Below are 15,412 nucleotides of genomic sequence, written 5' to 3'. Positions count from 1 at the left end.
GGCTGGGCTGCCTTTGTAAGCAGAGGCAGCTGCCAGTGCAGATGTTCCAAGGAGTACGTGCAACACGTGCTCCCAGCACAGCAGCAGCTTCCTAACAACTGGAAGGATCAGAGCTCAGTTTTTACAGCAGCCTCAAACCACAGCAACATGCAAAGAACAGGGTCTCACCCGCCATTTTTACAGATTCCGGCCCACCCCAAAGCAAACAGCTAATTTGCGGGAATAAGTTAAGAAAGTGTCTCCTCTGCTCCCCTTTTGCTAAGCTGGCTCACTGGTTCTGTGCTGTCAGGAATTCCACACTTTATTTTCACTCACATTGTTTCTGTTCGGCTTGCTATTCTCCTCGCAGAGCTGAACTGGACTACAGAGCTGTCTGTGGCCTGAAGAGCACATGTAAATCACGTCAAGTTTTTTCCTCTATTTACTACACAGTGGAATAAAGTTTAACGGAGTGTAATTGGCTTTCCCACACCAGGCTCTGCTGCGGTAACAGGAGCAAATTGCCACTGGAATTATGGAAAACGCCTCCAGATTTTTCCCGCCACGGACAGAACCGCGGCCGTGGGCTGGAGCTGCTGCCTGACAACGCGGCTGCGGCGCCGGGGCCGTGTCGCCCGTCCCTCTCTCGGCGGCCGGGTAGGGGCGGCGGCTGCCCGGAGCCTGGGGAGCCGGAGCCGGGGGAGCCGGAGCCGGGGAGGTCGGGCCGGGTCCCACCTCTCGGGCGGCGGGGCGGGCCGCTGCTTCCCGCCAAGCGCCTCCTCACAGGGCAGTGCGTCGGGGCTGTCGCAAAGCGCCGCAAAGCGCGCCGGGACCGCCGCACGGCGCGGTGCTTCCGGGCGGCAGCGATGGCGGCGTAAGGGTCGCTGCGGCGCGGCGGGATCGGGGCCGGGGAGCGGGCGCGGGGAAGCGCCGAGGCCGCGGGACGGGCCGGGACTCCCGCGCCGCCCCCGCCGCCGCCCATGTGGCTGCAGCAGCGGCTGAAGGGGCTGCCGGGGCTGCTCTCCAGCAGCTGGGCGCGGCGGCTGCTGCTGCTGCTGGCGCTGCTGCTCGTCGCCTACTGGTACCTGGGGGCGGCGCGGGCGCGGCGGGGAACGGGCCGGGGGAACGAGCCCCGCGGGGCCGCCGCCCTCTGCCTGCAGGCGGCCACGGGCGCCTGGCGGGCGCAGGCCGAGCGCGGCGATGCGCTGCCGCTGCCCGAGGAGGTGGCGGGCGAAGGGGAGCCGGGGCCGGGCCTGGCGCTGGCGGGGAACGGGTTCCTGCTGCTGGACGTGGCCGCCGGTCGCCTCTGGGTGTCGGCGGCGGGATCCGGCGGCGGCCCGGCCCTGGCCACCGAGTACCCGGCGCTGGTGCGGCTGAGGGCGCTGGGCGGGCGCGGGGAGGCGCGGGCGGCGCTGGCGGCGCTGCGGGACGGGGCCGTGCGGCGGGTGCGGTGCGTGCAGAGCGGGGCCGGGCCGGGCGGCGGGGACTGCGTGACGCTGCGGGAGGAGGTGGTCGCGCACCGGAGCCGGCCGCACCTCTACCTGCAGCGCATCCTCATCGCCAACCCCACCGAGCGGGTGGCCGCCTTCGAGGCCTCGGCCCCGGCTTCCGCGCCCTCGCTAGGCGGCCGCTTCGCCACCAGCCTGGAGAAGGCGGAGGAGCGGCAGTTCCTGCTCTCCTCTGGTCGCCTGCTGCTGCCTGGGAGCACCAAGGTGGTGCTCATGGTGGTGGCGGCCAAGAAACTCGTGAGCCGGGTGCAGGTGGCACCCAAATCCCACTTCGACGAGACCCTGCTGTCTGTGGTGTACACCTCCGAGCCCATCGAGGCCTCCAGGCTGGAGGAGACCTTCAGCAAGCTGAGGGAGGCGGCCAAGAAAGAGATTCTGGAGGTGATGCAGATGGGGGTGGAAGATCTTTTCCAGGAGCACCAACAGACCTGGTCAGACCTGTTCATTTCAGGTAAGGGAAGTGATGATCAACTTCCAAAGTTGCTTTAGAGAGGAGCAGAAAGCTCAGTGACCTGGTTGCTCTAAGGTCTCCAGAGGCTCCGGTTTTCGTGACAAGTTTCTCTCAGGGTCAGAAGGCACCTTGTGGGATAATAAAAGTGTTCCCGCTTTGGAACCCAGCGTACTCTATGAAAGTGGAGTATTCCTTACTGCATAAAGGAAACGATAGAAGAACATTTCTAACCGTAACTTGCATATCTTCAGGAACTTCACTGATTTGCCCAGCATGTCAGCTCTAAGTTGGAAGTAGAGTTGACCTCTAGTGATAGTATAAAGGACAGGTTTCTTCGTGGGAGTTAAGGACTGTCCTACAAGGATGCCTTTTCTTAAGATTTTAATGGCCTTGCATAAAAGAGTAGCTGCCCAAGTAATGTAGGACTTGCTTTTTTATAGACAGTAAAAAGATAGATGTTCCTTTGACAGATCATTCTTGCAGAGTTACAGTGACAGCTCCATCTGTATATCAAACTTGCCTTTAGTGGGAGCTTGGCTTTCAAAATCAAAGTAGTAGAGAGAGCGTCTAAGAAAATAAAAGGAGGCTTTTCACTTCAATGTTTCATAGGCAGAGGGTTCTTAGATGTTATATTAGCCTGTGTATTGAACAATGACGTGCATCTTTGATCTTTTTTGTTCTGGTTAATGTCTACTCCTCTGACTCTTGGTTGTTTTCTTTTATTACAGGGGTTGAAATGCGAAAGATCACAGATGCGCATACACCATCCAGTGAGACTGTTAACATGACCCTCTACTACGTGCTGTCAACCATGCCAGCTCCTCTGCTCGATCCGCTCATTAGTGGCGAGGAGAGAGAGAAAATGGAAGCCAGTTTGAACTACGCTGACCACTGCTTCAGTGGCCACGCGACCATGCACGCGGAGAACCTGTGGCCAGCAAAGCTGACCAGTGTCACCCAGATCTTGCAGCTCTCAGACCTGTGGAAGCTAACGCTCCAGAAACGGGGATGCAAGGGCCTTGTGGCAGCCGGAGTCCACGGACTTATGCAGGGAATGGTGCTGAGTTTTGGGGGTCTGCAGTTCACAGAAAACCATCTTCAGTTTCAGGCTGACCCTGATGTACTTCATAACAGCTATTCCTTACGTGGGATCCATTACAATAAGGACTTGATTAACCTAGCTGTTCTGCTGGATGCTGAAGGAAAGCCCTTCTTGCATGTGTCTGTGAAGTTCCAAGACAAGCCAGTTAAACTCTACGCGTGTGAGGCAGGCTGTATGAACGAGCCTGTGGAACTGACCTCAGAGGCACGAGGTCACACTTTCCCAGTCATGGTGACTCAACCCATCACCCCACTGCTTTATATATCGACAGATCTGATCCACTTGCAGGACCTGAGACACACACTCCATCTAAAAGCTATTCTGGCTCATGAGGAACACATGGCCAAGCAATACCCAGGCTTACCCTTCCTGTTCTGGTTCAGCGTGGCTTCCTTAATCACATTGTTTCACTTGTTTCTGTTCAAACTCATCTACAACGAATATTGTGGTCCTGGAGCCAAGCCACTCTTCAGGAGTAAGGTATAAGGCTGCTGCATTTGGCTACTGTCCACTGAGTGTAGTCAACCTCATTTTCTGTCAGCGGTGCCTGGAGAGGTTCTGTCTTGGACTGTGAGGATTTTCAGTCTCTCTTGCAACAAGTGAGCTGTGACCTCTTCTTGCAAGAAGTAGGATTAGGGCAGGGATTGGAGTGGTAGGGCTCATGAACATTAGAAAGATAAAACCATCATCTGTCCTTAAACATTTGTAAGGCTGCAGATCAAGGCAGACGATGATGTTTCTCATTATGCAGGACCGGGATGCTTGTGAGAGAGCTGCTGTACTTGTCTTTACTACTGCGTGGGAATCGTGCACGCTTGTCTGCCTGGTGTGACTGTGTGAAGAACACACAAGTGCAAGCTGGTGTTCTCAGGTCAAGGTGCTGACTTGTTGGGACTACTGGTAAATGTTCATAGATTTATAGACACCGTGCAGTGCTCCATCAAACCACGTTTACCACCGTCATTTTGGGGAGATGCCGAGTTAGTGTTTCTCTGATTCAGACAAAATGCATAGCTGTGTTAAGAGAAGCACTGAGTGCTTTTTACTGTGAGTTGGAGGTTCTGACTTCAAGCTCCACCGCATCTCACTTCGGTGTAAAGGATTTGAAATTGTTTTGAGTTGCCTTAGAAAACTTAGTGCTAGTAAAAACTTAGCACAGAATAGACAACAGATGGTGATTTCTGCTCTTAGTGGTGCTCTTGGTTGTATGTTGATACAGAGTGGAAATGAATGACAAGACTGGATTTGCCATGTGAGCTAGCCATATTGTTCAGAGGCATCCCTCCTTCAGGTTGAACAGAGTTAAATGTGGCTTGTGTTTAAAAAAAGTAAAATAAAAAAGGCATGGTTAAATAGAGCTGTCAGAGGAAAAGTCCTACCATTAGATTGCTGTGGTTTTCCAAATGATAGAAAAATTTTCAGAAGGTACTGGACTAAACTCATTTAAAGTCAGTTGGCAATTTCCCTCTCAGCTCACTGGCTTTGTAATGTTGAGCCCTGGAGATCAGGCCTGATGGCAGGCAGGTCTGAATATCTGCCATCCATTGAATGAACAAGAGTGGAAGGTGCTTGTGGCTAGACAAACTAACCTAGGAAGAGGTGGAATAGATCTGTCTATCAAAGACACCTGCAGTTATAAGCCTATGATCATGATCAGAGCCATAGTGCAAAAGGAGGAAGTGGTCAGGAGGTAATTTAAATTATTTTGTATACAGCTGCACGCTGATAACATCCTGAAACATGTCCTTGAAACTATAAAATTATGTCCTTTTCTCACTGCGATCAGGTTGCCTTTGCCACCCACAAGTCTTGCCTTCTGCCTTTTACAGTGACTCGTTAACCGTTACTGCAGGTGACTGTCCCTGACACTGCTCTGACACGCTGAGAAGCTTCACAGCTGCACACCAGGGCCAATGTAACAGCTCCTCCTTCTTGACACTGCAAAAAGCCCTGCAGTGTACAGCAAACAGCTCTCTTGCCTCTTCTTAATTGGACCTACTTAATGAAGATGATGCAGGATTTGATTCCAGAAACAGGGAGCAGAATCTTTGTAGCAGGAAGCAAGATTAATGGTATTGAAATAGTGGCCTGCTTCATTAATTGAATGGGAACATCCCTGTGTCCAAGTGAACTTAGTCCTGCTTTCAGCCTCCATTTGCACAAGACATCTGACAATTTTGCAGCTGAGAACAAGGACCTTTTGAAAGCAACAACCCTTTTGTGCCTTGTTAAGAGAGGAATCTGAGACTTGCAAGGTATGGTTCTTCAAGAGTTTATCCCAGAAGCTTGTGTAACAGATGTTTCTTTTTCCTTGTAAGCTGTTCAGTTCCCTAAGAGTAATCCATTTAGTGAAAATACTTGAAGTTATACCAATATTTTGATTTGTTTGTTTTTTAATTTTACAGGAAAATAAAGAATGATGGTTCCCTTCAGAGAGTTAACTAGAAACCTTTAGTGTAACCTCCTTTCTGGTATACATTTTTTTAATTTATTGCTCAGGGGGAGGGAGAGGATGTTAATTTTGCTTCCACTTCAGTAACAAGTCAGTCAATTGAACTGTAGATATCTACGTGCTGGTAACAGGTTTTTCAGCCTTTATCATTGCAGAGTGCAAAACCAATTTAATGAAATTGTTTTCTGGATTTACACTTGGAAATGCTGATCTGCAGGTTTCCTATTCTGAGCATACTGAGACTTTGTGCATTGATTTGTTTTGGCTATGGGGGGAGACATCCCACTTTCTAGTGATTTAAAGATTGTTTGGTTTTAAAATACCAAAGCTGTTGTTTCTAAATAAATATCTTTCAGTCTAATCTGATCACCAAAGTATGGTTGGTTTCTTTTTGGTCTGTGTTCTCTCCTCACCTTGCTCCCTGCCCAGTGAAAACATCTGTGGTGACTAGTGACTGCAAAAGTGCTCGGATTAAAAGGAAATACAGCGTGGAAAATAATACATAAATGGGTCTAAACTGGGAACAGACAATTTGGAAGGCACTGTAAGAGACTGAAACACACAGGGTGGTGCTAATCTCCATTTCCCTGGCTCTGTGCAGCCTCGTTGTATCTTGAGGCATGCGGGCCAAGCTTCAGTTTTAGGAACTCAGAAATGAACCCAAGGAACAATCAAGTGGCAGATTTAATGGCCAGCAAATAATGAATCTGGCAGATTCGATGCTCCCAGTGAAAAGCCAGGGCAGGATTTAACTTTGAGTTTTTAAACAGGTTACTGTCTGGTTTCAGATTAAAAACATCCCTCAGAAAAGTAGATTTCAGTGTCTGTTATTTATCTGCGGACCATTCTGCTTACTAATTGGTCTAGCATAGTTACTATCCTACAAGGCAACAAGCTAAAGACTGTGAAGCAATGGAGTACATTATAAATTGTACACTACATACATTGTGTAAAGAAATATTGGCTATTGCACTTTAACAGAACATACCAGAAGTTCCTGCTCTTTCTTACTGAAGGTCCATGAGCTGCTCAGGTTCTGTGAAACATCTGGCATGAAGATGATAAGAGCTTCTAGGGAGCTGTTTCCAAGCCACCGTGATACCAGCTGGAGGCTGAGCCTTTTGCTGTTCACTTGCAGAACTGCCAACAGTGTGACGCCCACCGAGCTCCAGAAAGATACGCCAGCCTGTTTAGATTAGACCTGGAAAACATGGACAAGCAATCGTTACATAAAGCAGAGGTGGAACAAAAAACAAAAGGAAAGCTTTGAGAATGTTTTACATTAAAAATATGATGATTCTTACGAGCCTTCCCCCCATATAATAAAATAACTGTTTCAGTATTTCTTTGCAAAGAAGAAAGAGGAAAAGAAAGAACAGGGTTTCTGTGTTTACAGTGTACAAGATAGCAGAAGGTCATTCGTGAAATGATTGCAGAAACGCTTAAAAAACTAAAGAAAGTTCCATGCTTACAAGCACACCCATAAAACAGGAAAGTTTAAATAGTAACCGAACATCTGAAATTTATCCTTGGTTGGTATTCAATGAAATGATAGTGGTATGGAAGTTAAACTGAAAAGCATAGTATGTTGTTTAGCTTGTAAATTGAGCCATTAAGAAGAGAGCCAACCAATGAATGAAAAAACATTTTAGAATCTCAGTTCTGTACTCAGTTAATCCTGATTTACGCTTTGTCAGATAATAAATACAAGATGCCAGAGCAGAGTCGGGTTGATTCCATTTGAAATTCAGAATGCAGCTTTCTCAAGTGCCATTGTTTGGTAGGATAATACATTATTGAGAAGCAGACAAAACAGCAAAGCATTATATATGTCTGCTTTCCACATGTGTGCTCCAGGCATCTTCCACCCAGATCAGTACCTACTGCCGAATGGAAGCTCTGAAAAACAGGGATTTTGCTGCTTGTTAAGACTGAAACAGGGATTTTGCTGCTTGTTAAGACTGACATTAAACCATAGATTTATTTCAGCTTTTATGAAACCTCTAATTTGGTCTGTATGTACAATGCAACTCTGGTTATGAAACCGGCGCTATGGTATTTGTTTCAAGTCTCGTAAGTTTGCTCCCTGTGCATGACCTTGCTTTGTTTGTTGTTTAAATAATCAGTAACAGTTTTTCAGATGAAGGGCAGGCAGATGGAAACGCCCAAGGATGGAAAATTCCCATAGTAGAAAGAAAAAAGGAAGGAAAAGGCACAAAATGATGATATCAAGTCATGGATCTCGAACATCCAGTAATGAATTAGGACACTTCCTTTGAGGCAGCAGCTCTGTCATGGTCGAAATGCCTACTCTTGCCTGATTTGACCTGTTGGTGAAAATAGTTTACCCTTTTTCATTAAGAGGCCCACACTGCATGATACCATGGGTCAGCATGCTGATTTGGGGTGTAAAAATACTCATTTGCAATGCTACAGGAACTCTATTCTCTTCCAGGGATGTGCTACTGATCTAACAATTAAAGGTAAATGGGAAAGAAATGAAGTCTGGCCCACCAGTGTTTCTCTTTCATCGTGGACAGCTGATTCTCCGTATCGCTTGAAACATCTTCCACTTCAAAGTGATTACAGTTTATTGAAGAAGTATGGCTCGCTAAAACACATGCAACTTGAGCTAGAAAAGAAGGTCCAGGTTTTCAGTCAGTACAAAGTGGCAGCTGCCATCAGTCACAAAACCCACCAGAACGAGATAGAATTTCAAGCAATCATAGAATCAGACAATAATTAAGGTTGGAAGAGGGCCTCGAGAGATCACCTAATTCAGCCCCGCTGACACGTCTGAATCTGTCACTGTCTGAATATATCAGATGCTGTCACTGCTGACAGACCATCAAGTATTAGAATAATTCACCTAACATTTTCCTTCTGAAAACACCTTTGTGGTGAATTTCAAGACAATGGGAAAGCAAACAGCTGCTACAGAAAATGTGCAACTCATTTGGAACTTTTTTTAACCAGGTTATTAACATAGTCTCACTTGTGCATATAAAAAATTATCGCACAATTATATAACTTCTCCAGACTCATGTATCCCAGAGATAAACGATCCCGTATAAAATGGCTTGTGAAACAGAGCCTGCAGCACACAGGCAACCGGCACCATGCTTGGAGTCCTCTTTGCTGTGCTGAGTCTGGCTGCTGCAGGTATGTACCCAGTTTCAGTATTTGCTTTAAAGGGAAAATGAATTAAAACCTAACAGCAACTTTCTTTTTTTAATGGCAATTAGACATTCTGCAACAAAGCAGAGAGAGATACAGCATGGGCAGTTAATGAAAAAGTTCTCTCAGAACAGTAACTATGTGCTGTGCTATTTCGTTCTTAGTAGAGGGGCTCGATTAGCACTTCTGCTTGCAGCCTTTAGCAAATTCTAAGTTATTTTACTTGGCCTGAATAGACTGAAATACAGTTAATCCACATCAAATTGTCGCCCTGGCTAAGAGCTGCATCTCAGTTGATGCATGAGAATTTGGTTAAGCCAACTTGATTTCTTTATCTGTCAGAAAAATGAAACCGTTCAAACAGACTTTATGTAACATTGGTCAGTTCTGCCTGATGGCGGTATCTTCACTTGTATCACGTTAAATCACAGCCTATACTTGGACCTTGCAATGTTCTGTACAAACAGTTTATATTAAAAACAACCCTCTCTTACAACCATTTTTCTAAACCTCCTACTTTTAAATCCCACATCCTATTTTCCTGTCTTCCAGCCTTTGGCTGCGGGGTTCCTGCCTACCCACCCCTTGTGTCCAGGGTTGTTGGAGGAGAAGACGCGAGACCTTTCAGCTGGCCCTGGCAGGTTGGTCACGTTGTGCTTTTGCTGGAACAATTTGGGTTGTGCTACCCTCACACAACAGGGCTGGACAAGACCAAGTCTTATATTCATTTGATGCATCTTGCCTGCCATATCTTAGGATGTGAATAGCACATTGTGATCAATGCCAAAGTGTCCAATCTTTTTAAGAAAGCTCTGAATGTGCCACCTCTTGCTGCTTTTGCAGGCTCTCCTGTGCTTTCAGTAGTCTTGGGCACCATCCTGTGTTTAAACAAGACTGAAATTCAGCGGAGCATACCATGCTTACTGGAGCATAGTTGTACATGGTGTTTAAAAATACATTTCTGAAGCAAATTAAATGCTCTGTTTGGGCTAGGAGTTGGAAACCTGTTGCTTAAATGCCTAAAAAGCCAGCAGCAAGTTGTGTTCTGGGTGCAGGAAGTGCAGCAATGAGAAAAAATCAGTAAGCAATAATCTGAGCCTTACTTGACATGTTGATCCCAGGCCTCCCTTCAAGTCTATTCCAATGGCCGGTGGCGGCACACCTGCGGAGGAACCCTCATTGCGACCAACTGGGTGATGACAGCTGCGCACTGCATCAGGTAAACCACAGAGCCAAAGGCTGCACCCGGCAGGCAGCGCAGGACCGGAGGTAGATGGAGCAAAACCACATGAATGCCAGCTCTCCCTTTCCCATTTAAGAGCTCTGAGTTTCACATCGTATCTTTTGATTATAACTAACAAGTCAGAAGAAGAATGACACCTTTTCATTTTCTTAAAATAAAAGTAGAGGGGGAAAAAACCCCTCATACAATTACCTGAATTATCCATTCCTCATTTTCTGTAAATAACTACAAACATCATTATATTTTCAAGTTGCTATTCAAATTCAGCTGCATTGCCTGTTTCCATAATATATGTGGCAGAGAGATCCACAGATTATCTAATCAATCCATTCCCTGAAGAAATAATCACAGTCATTTTCAGTAAGCTCTCCATGTTATGAGGCAATATAACAAAGAAATGATCAGGTACAGCTATGACCTTTCATCATCAAAAACGTTCCTACAAAAACAACCCCATTTTGGTTTGGTAGCATATGTCCTTGAATATGTGGATACAGTTCTTGGTTATTGTAACACCAAGTTGTAGAAAATGTCATCATAAGAAATAAGGATTGGCTGCATGTTATTATTATATATCCTACATATTATATATATCACACAGCTGTTTATCAGTGAAGCTGTTTATTGCTGTCAAAAAAGCAGTCTAAACTGAAGAATAAGAGCTGAATCCTGCAAAGATTGGAGGCATCTTGGGTTTGCTAATGAAGCCTTGAGCAGGAGCTGACAGAACAGCCTGGAGCTGAAATGACTATTCAGCCTTGCACACAACACTTTGTCCTTAGCAAATCCATTAGATATTGGCTCAGCTCCAGAGAAATAATGCATGTGATGCAATATTACAATCTTAAATATATTCTTACTGAAAATCTCAGGTGGCAAAGATGCAGATGCCCAAGCAGCAAGCCAGCAGCTGCGTAACTGACTGTTGGTCCTTTTCTTGCACAGTTCTTCTAGGACATATCGAGTATATCTTGGAAAATACAACCTGGCAACTGAGGAAGCAGGATCAGTTGCGGTTAGTCCACAAAAAATCATTGTCAATAAGAACTGGAATTCAAATGATGCTTCAAAAGGGTAAGTTGGTGGCAAGTATTTTTTCAGTTATTAGATGCAGGGCAAAAATCAAACTGCCTGAATCCCACCCACCCTGAATTGTGGGATCTAAGTGCATAAATGTTTAGAGCCAACTGTTAGCGCTTACAGTGGTACTTCTAAATGTTCTCTCATAGACGAGAGCTGAGTCTCCAGTTTGTACCTTTCCCTCTCAAAAGAAGATAAGAGTTTTCAATATGAATTGCTTATTGATTGTGCTTTCATATGCCATTTTGCATGTTCATGCTCAGGTGGGAAGCTGTTCTATGCAATTATTTCTTGCATACAGTGGAAGGGAATTAATTAACCTATACAACACTCTTTGAAGCTCTCCTACAAATAGCATAAATATTATTGATCAATGGTATCAATACCTTTGTTGCTGAAGGACTCCCAGGTCCTTCTGCGAACTAAGGACATTATCAAAGAAATCCCTTCTGTTTCCAGAACCTTGGAGTTAGCCCTCACATGTTTGGTTTTGGTGAAAAGAACCAAATAACCTATAAAAGACAATTTCCAAAAAGCTGCCAGCAGGAAAGTGGACAGTTCTGCAGGGATCAGTCTTCCAGTCCATGGATTTCCACATTGCTTTGTGGCTGGAGGAATCTTTACTGCTTATGTACCAGCCTCCTTGCTCCCTTGCATCTCTTTTGTGCTAAGCATTCGTGCTGCTGTACATTCACCCTTTTGCTAATCTCTTCACCCCTTCCCTTTCTCTTCCCCGCTCCCAAATGTGTGCACATGGCCACAGGTACGACATTGCCTTGATCAAACTCCCTCAACACGTCACCTTGACCAACCACATCCAGCTGGCCTGCCTGCCGCCGGCACAGAGCATCCTGTCAGCCAATACCGCCTGCTACGTGACGGGCTGGGGACGCCTGCAGAGTAAGTGCCCGGACGTTTGTGGAACAAAATCTTCCAGTACTGCTTTCACCTTTGGGACTGATTGGGAAAAGGCTCAACCTCACAGTAGTGGCGTAGTTTATCAAGCCCCACTTCACTCACACCATGATTTCTCCTTGCCTTTCATTTATTTTTCTTGCAATAGGGCTAATAACACACTAGAGGGCCCTGTACTAAGCTTTTAGAAGCTATTGTAACACAAATGTTAACGGGGTGCACACTGGAGAATTTACTAATCTGAACATATCCCAGTGAATAACTGAAAAGACATATGCGGGAATAGATGGAAAGTGAAGGAAATCTCAGAGGCTTCAGCAGAAATGTCAGCTCGCCTCAAGAGGCGATTCCTGCAGTGATAAGTAAATTCCAAACTCCTGAACGAAGAGCAGCCCTTTATTTCTCTAACAATGAGACATTTTTTAATGGAATGCAAATTATTAGCAAGTTAAAGCCTTTTAAAAAATATATATAGATAAAAGGATGGAGCTAAGTAGTGGATTATACAGCCTCTCCTTTAATACAGCCCCTGTGGAGTTACTTACCTGGAGGGATAGTACCCAGATCCTGGGAGAAACTTAACAAGGTGGATTTGTTCTTTTTTCAGTGCCTGCTGGTACCATGACTCCTCTGTTTCTGTTCCCTCCCAGCAAATGGACCTACCCCTGATGACCTGCAGCAAGCTCTTTTGCGGATAGTGAGCCATGCAACTTGTTCCCAGGCAACCTGGTGGGGAAGCACAGTGAAAACCACCATGGTCTGTGCCGGCGGAGATGGAGTCACCGCCAGCTGTAGTGTAAGTCCAGAGATCACTGCTTGTAGGGCTTGGTTTCAGACACGAACAGGCCTGATGGGAAGGAAAACTTTAAAATGCACAATAAAGAAGAGCTACTCACGCTATAACTGGCATTAACGGTGTTCCCCCTTCCTCCCAGGGGGACTCTGGTGGCCCACTGAACTGTCAAAATGCTGCTGGCCAGTGGGAAGTGCATGGTATCGTCAGCTTTGGCTCTAGTCTTGGCTGCAACTATTACCGCAAGCCGTCTGTCTTCACTCGAGTCTCTGCTTTCAATAGCTGGATCCAGCAGGTAAGGTTCTCGGTGTTGCTGCAAGAGAATACAGACACTTGGAGCTGTATCACTTCTGATTCAAATGCTACTTTACATCCAAGTGACCCCTGTAGACAAGCCCTTCCCAGTGCAAAAGCAGTCTCTGCGGCAAAAATAAAGTATCCTATTCTCAGTTATCCACATTATTTTTACTTTTAAATAAGTCTCGATGTTTAGGAGTGCATTCTCACTTTATACTAGGGCTGTATTTATAGTCATAAAGATTTTACTGGTATGACTTCAGAAATGGTTACTCATCAATAACACTGCTACTTGCAATTGCATCCTAGCAGGCAGCACACACTGCTCAATTCTAGGCATCAATTCTTTTTTAATTTAATATAAACTTTAATCTAAAAAGTGACTGAGAAGCAAAAATTTTATTTCCCTTATTTAAATCCTGCATTTTGGATGCTACATCTACTGTTCACAAATTCCTGGCTCTCATAATCTGATTTTTCATTTGTTTTAAATTTTTTCAGGTTATGGCAACCAACTAATACGAAGAGAACGAGATGAGAGATGCCAAGAGGGAAAACAGCTTGAATGAAGTCATGATCATGACACTTTTGATCACAAAGAGATGGAGGATTATGCTTTTAACAACACAAGCATTATACATAACCAACCTGCAATAAACACTATTTTTTGCATCATGAAAGAAAAACACGTGTCACTTCTTCCTGGGCATCACCAGGACTAGAGCCTGTACTTAGTGACAACGCCAGAGCCGTTCCCAGCCTGGGGCTGGAGGCTGCTCCCCTCACCCAGGGGAGATGCAAAGCTGCTGTGAAGAGGAGGCAGGAGGAAGAGTTAGAGCCACAGGGACAACTCGGGGGGTCGGGGTGAGAGCGCAGGGCTGCGGGCAGCTGGCGGGACCCCGAGGCTGCGAGTGGGACTCACCGGAGCAAGCGGGGCGATGCCCGAGGGGAAGGCAGCGCGGGTGCAAGCGGGTCTGGGCAGGTGAGTGCGGCAGCGCTGCAAAACGCTTTTACAGAGAGGTTTTGAAGGAGCAGAAGGGTGAGATCCCGCAGGGAGTGCCGGCAGCGTCCCCGCAGACCCATCTCCTTCAGATCCCCTTTATAAGTCACTCAGATGCCAGGTGAAGATGTCTGGACCATCACTATCGGCTGACATAGACACAAACCGAGATTTTTTTCCAAAGCACAAGCAGAGTCACCACTATTTAGCCTGGTACTAAATTAAAGCCTCTCTTTATATTTCTCTCATTGTAATAAAAGGTAGTATAAAAGCAAGGTGGATTTTTGTTGCATTTTTCTTCTCCCTCCTGGCACATATTTTGGTGGATTCAAAAGCAAAATGAATGATTAAAAACCGAGGACAAGCGACTCAAAGGTAAGGAGTAGACAGAGTAAGGAAAAGATTGGAAGTTCATTCTGAGAAGCAAAATGCACCTGGGTTTAGAGATAAATTTGTCTAGGCTTGCGGTTCCTTTCGGTCAGACATTTTGCAATTGCTGCCTTTTAATTGTGCATTTGAACATATTAAACACTAATGATTAATCACCTGGAAATCCCTATTAAGAACGAATTCTAAAAGTTTGATTTAAAAAATTCAACAGTTCCAGTTTGCCATCACTGAAATAAGAAACCCATCTTTTCATGGGCTCCTTTAAGTACCACAGAGAATAAAAACTGCAGCAAATTATTTTATCAGTCTTAATATTCACAGAAGAACTGTTATTTCATTCATGTGCTTTTGCAGCTCTGAGTGTGTCAAGGAAACAGTCCCTTAACTGCATCTTTTATTTTAAAACAAAACGTCAGGTGGAACAAAATATAATAAAATATGTCTTTCAATGACGTTCAGCTACAGCACGATCCCTGTACTTTGTTTCAGAATGCATGAGAATCGTTAAATCTCACTACTAACTCTAGTTATGTTTTTAGGAGCTGTAAGAAACACCCCAGGGATCAGACACCCCCACTGTTGTTGGTTTTGGTTTTGTTTTAGGTGTTCGCCCCCCTCCAACGCTGGCAGTAGAAAACCAGTTGGAAGGATTTTGACAGCATGCGTCGCCTCCCTCTGCAGCCTCCTCGGAGCCGTTTCTTTTGATTTGAGCAACAGCTTGGAAACGTGGAGAACCACAGGGAAAGCCCTCGAGGAGCTTGTCTCCTGTGACAAGCTGTGGGCTGTTCGCCTGTACGTCCTGCAGGAGGAACGACACAGTGAGCTGAACACATCGTTTCATGCTCGGCTACTGGGGAATTTAAACTCCCTCTGCAAAGCGAGTGAAGCGGAACCGTATTGCGAGAATTGCCAATGCAAGAAGGAGAAAATCTCCATTTGTAGATTTTACATCGCTGACAGGAGACAAAAATTAAACAGCACAGGGGATGCTGAAGCCAACCAGGTGCTGTCCAGAGCCATCTCTG

General features: G+C 45.8%; 2 protein-coding genes across 9 annotated transcripts; both read left to right on the top strand.

Moving 5' to 3' along the window:
- Positions 1-846: 846 nt before the first annotated feature.
- On the top strand, positions 847-5,858 carry KIAA2013. Of its 8 annotated transcripts, none has more exons than XR_013923281.1 (4): positions 847-1,938; positions 2,667-3,520; positions 3,792-3,940; positions 5,446-5,858. XR_013923281.1 is itself a non-coding variant. In XM_080358924.1 (4 exons), the coding sequence occupies exons 1-3, from the start codon at positions 960-962 to the stop codon at positions 3,870-3,872; spliced, it is 1,914 nt and encodes a 637-aa protein (XP_080215050.1). In that variant the 5' UTR covers positions 847-959; the 3' UTR covers positions 3,873-3,917; positions 4,870-5,858. The 8 variants fall into 8 exon arrangements, 4 of the variants coding, with proteins under 4 accessions (XP_080215050.1, XP_080215051.1, XP_080215052.1 ...); XR_013923282.1 differs by having other exon boundaries at positions 4,893-5,858; XR_013923283.1 differs by having other exon boundaries at positions 4,870-5,858.
- Positions 5,457-13,671, top strand: LOC308049344 (chymotrypsin-like elastase family member 2A). The gene is made up of 9 exons (XM_080358930.1): positions 5,457-5,511; positions 7,948-8,654; positions 9,222-9,310; positions 9,791-9,888; positions 10,858-10,986; positions 11,756-11,892; positions 12,558-12,703; positions 12,843-12,995; positions 13,499-13,671. The coding sequence occupies exons 2-9, from the start codon at positions 8,612-8,614 to the stop codon at positions 13,514-13,516; spliced, it is 813 nt and encodes a 270-aa protein (XP_080215056.1). The 5' UTR covers positions 5,457-5,511; positions 7,948-8,611; the 3' UTR covers positions 13,517-13,671.
- The last annotated feature ends 1,741 nt before the right edge of the window (positions 13,672-15,412 follow it).

This window comes from Nesoenas mayeri, assembly GCF_963082525.1.
Source record: "Nesoenas mayeri genome assembly, chromosome: 24".
In the NCBI taxonomy this organism is placed as follows: domain Eukaryota; kingdom Metazoa; phylum Chordata; class Aves; order Columbiformes; family Columbidae; genus Nesoenas; species Nesoenas mayeri.
Note: the sequence above shows the minus strand (reverse complement) of the source record. Positions and strands in the feature narration are given on the sequence as shown.

Bases quoted from the DNA above. Each gene is read 5' to 3' on its own strand.
- KIAA2013 (XM_080358924.1), top strand. From the start codon at position 960: ATGTGGCTGCAGCAGCGGCTGAAGGGGCTGCCGGGGCTGCTCTCCAGC. The intron at 1,939-2,666 runs GTAAGGGAAGTG...CTTTTATTACAG, and splicing joins GTCAGACCTGTTCATTTCAG to GGGTTGAAATGCGAAAGATC. The intron at 3,521-3,791 runs GTATAAGGCTGC...CTCATTATGCAG, and splicing joins AGCCACTCTTCAGGAGTAAG to GACCGGGATGCTTGTGAGAG.
- LOC308049344 (XM_080358930.1), top strand. From the start codon at position 8,612: ATGCTTGGAGTCCTCTTTGCTGTGCTGAGTCTGGCTGCTGCAG. The intron at 8,655-9,221 runs GTATGTACCCAG...CCTGTCTTCCAG, and splicing joins GCTGAGTCTGGCTGCTGCAG to CCTTTGGCTGCGGGGTTCCT. The intron at 11,893-12,557 runs GTAAGTGCCCGG...GTTCCCTCCCAG, and splicing joins GGGCTGGGGACGCCTGCAGA to CAAATGGACCTACCCCTGAT.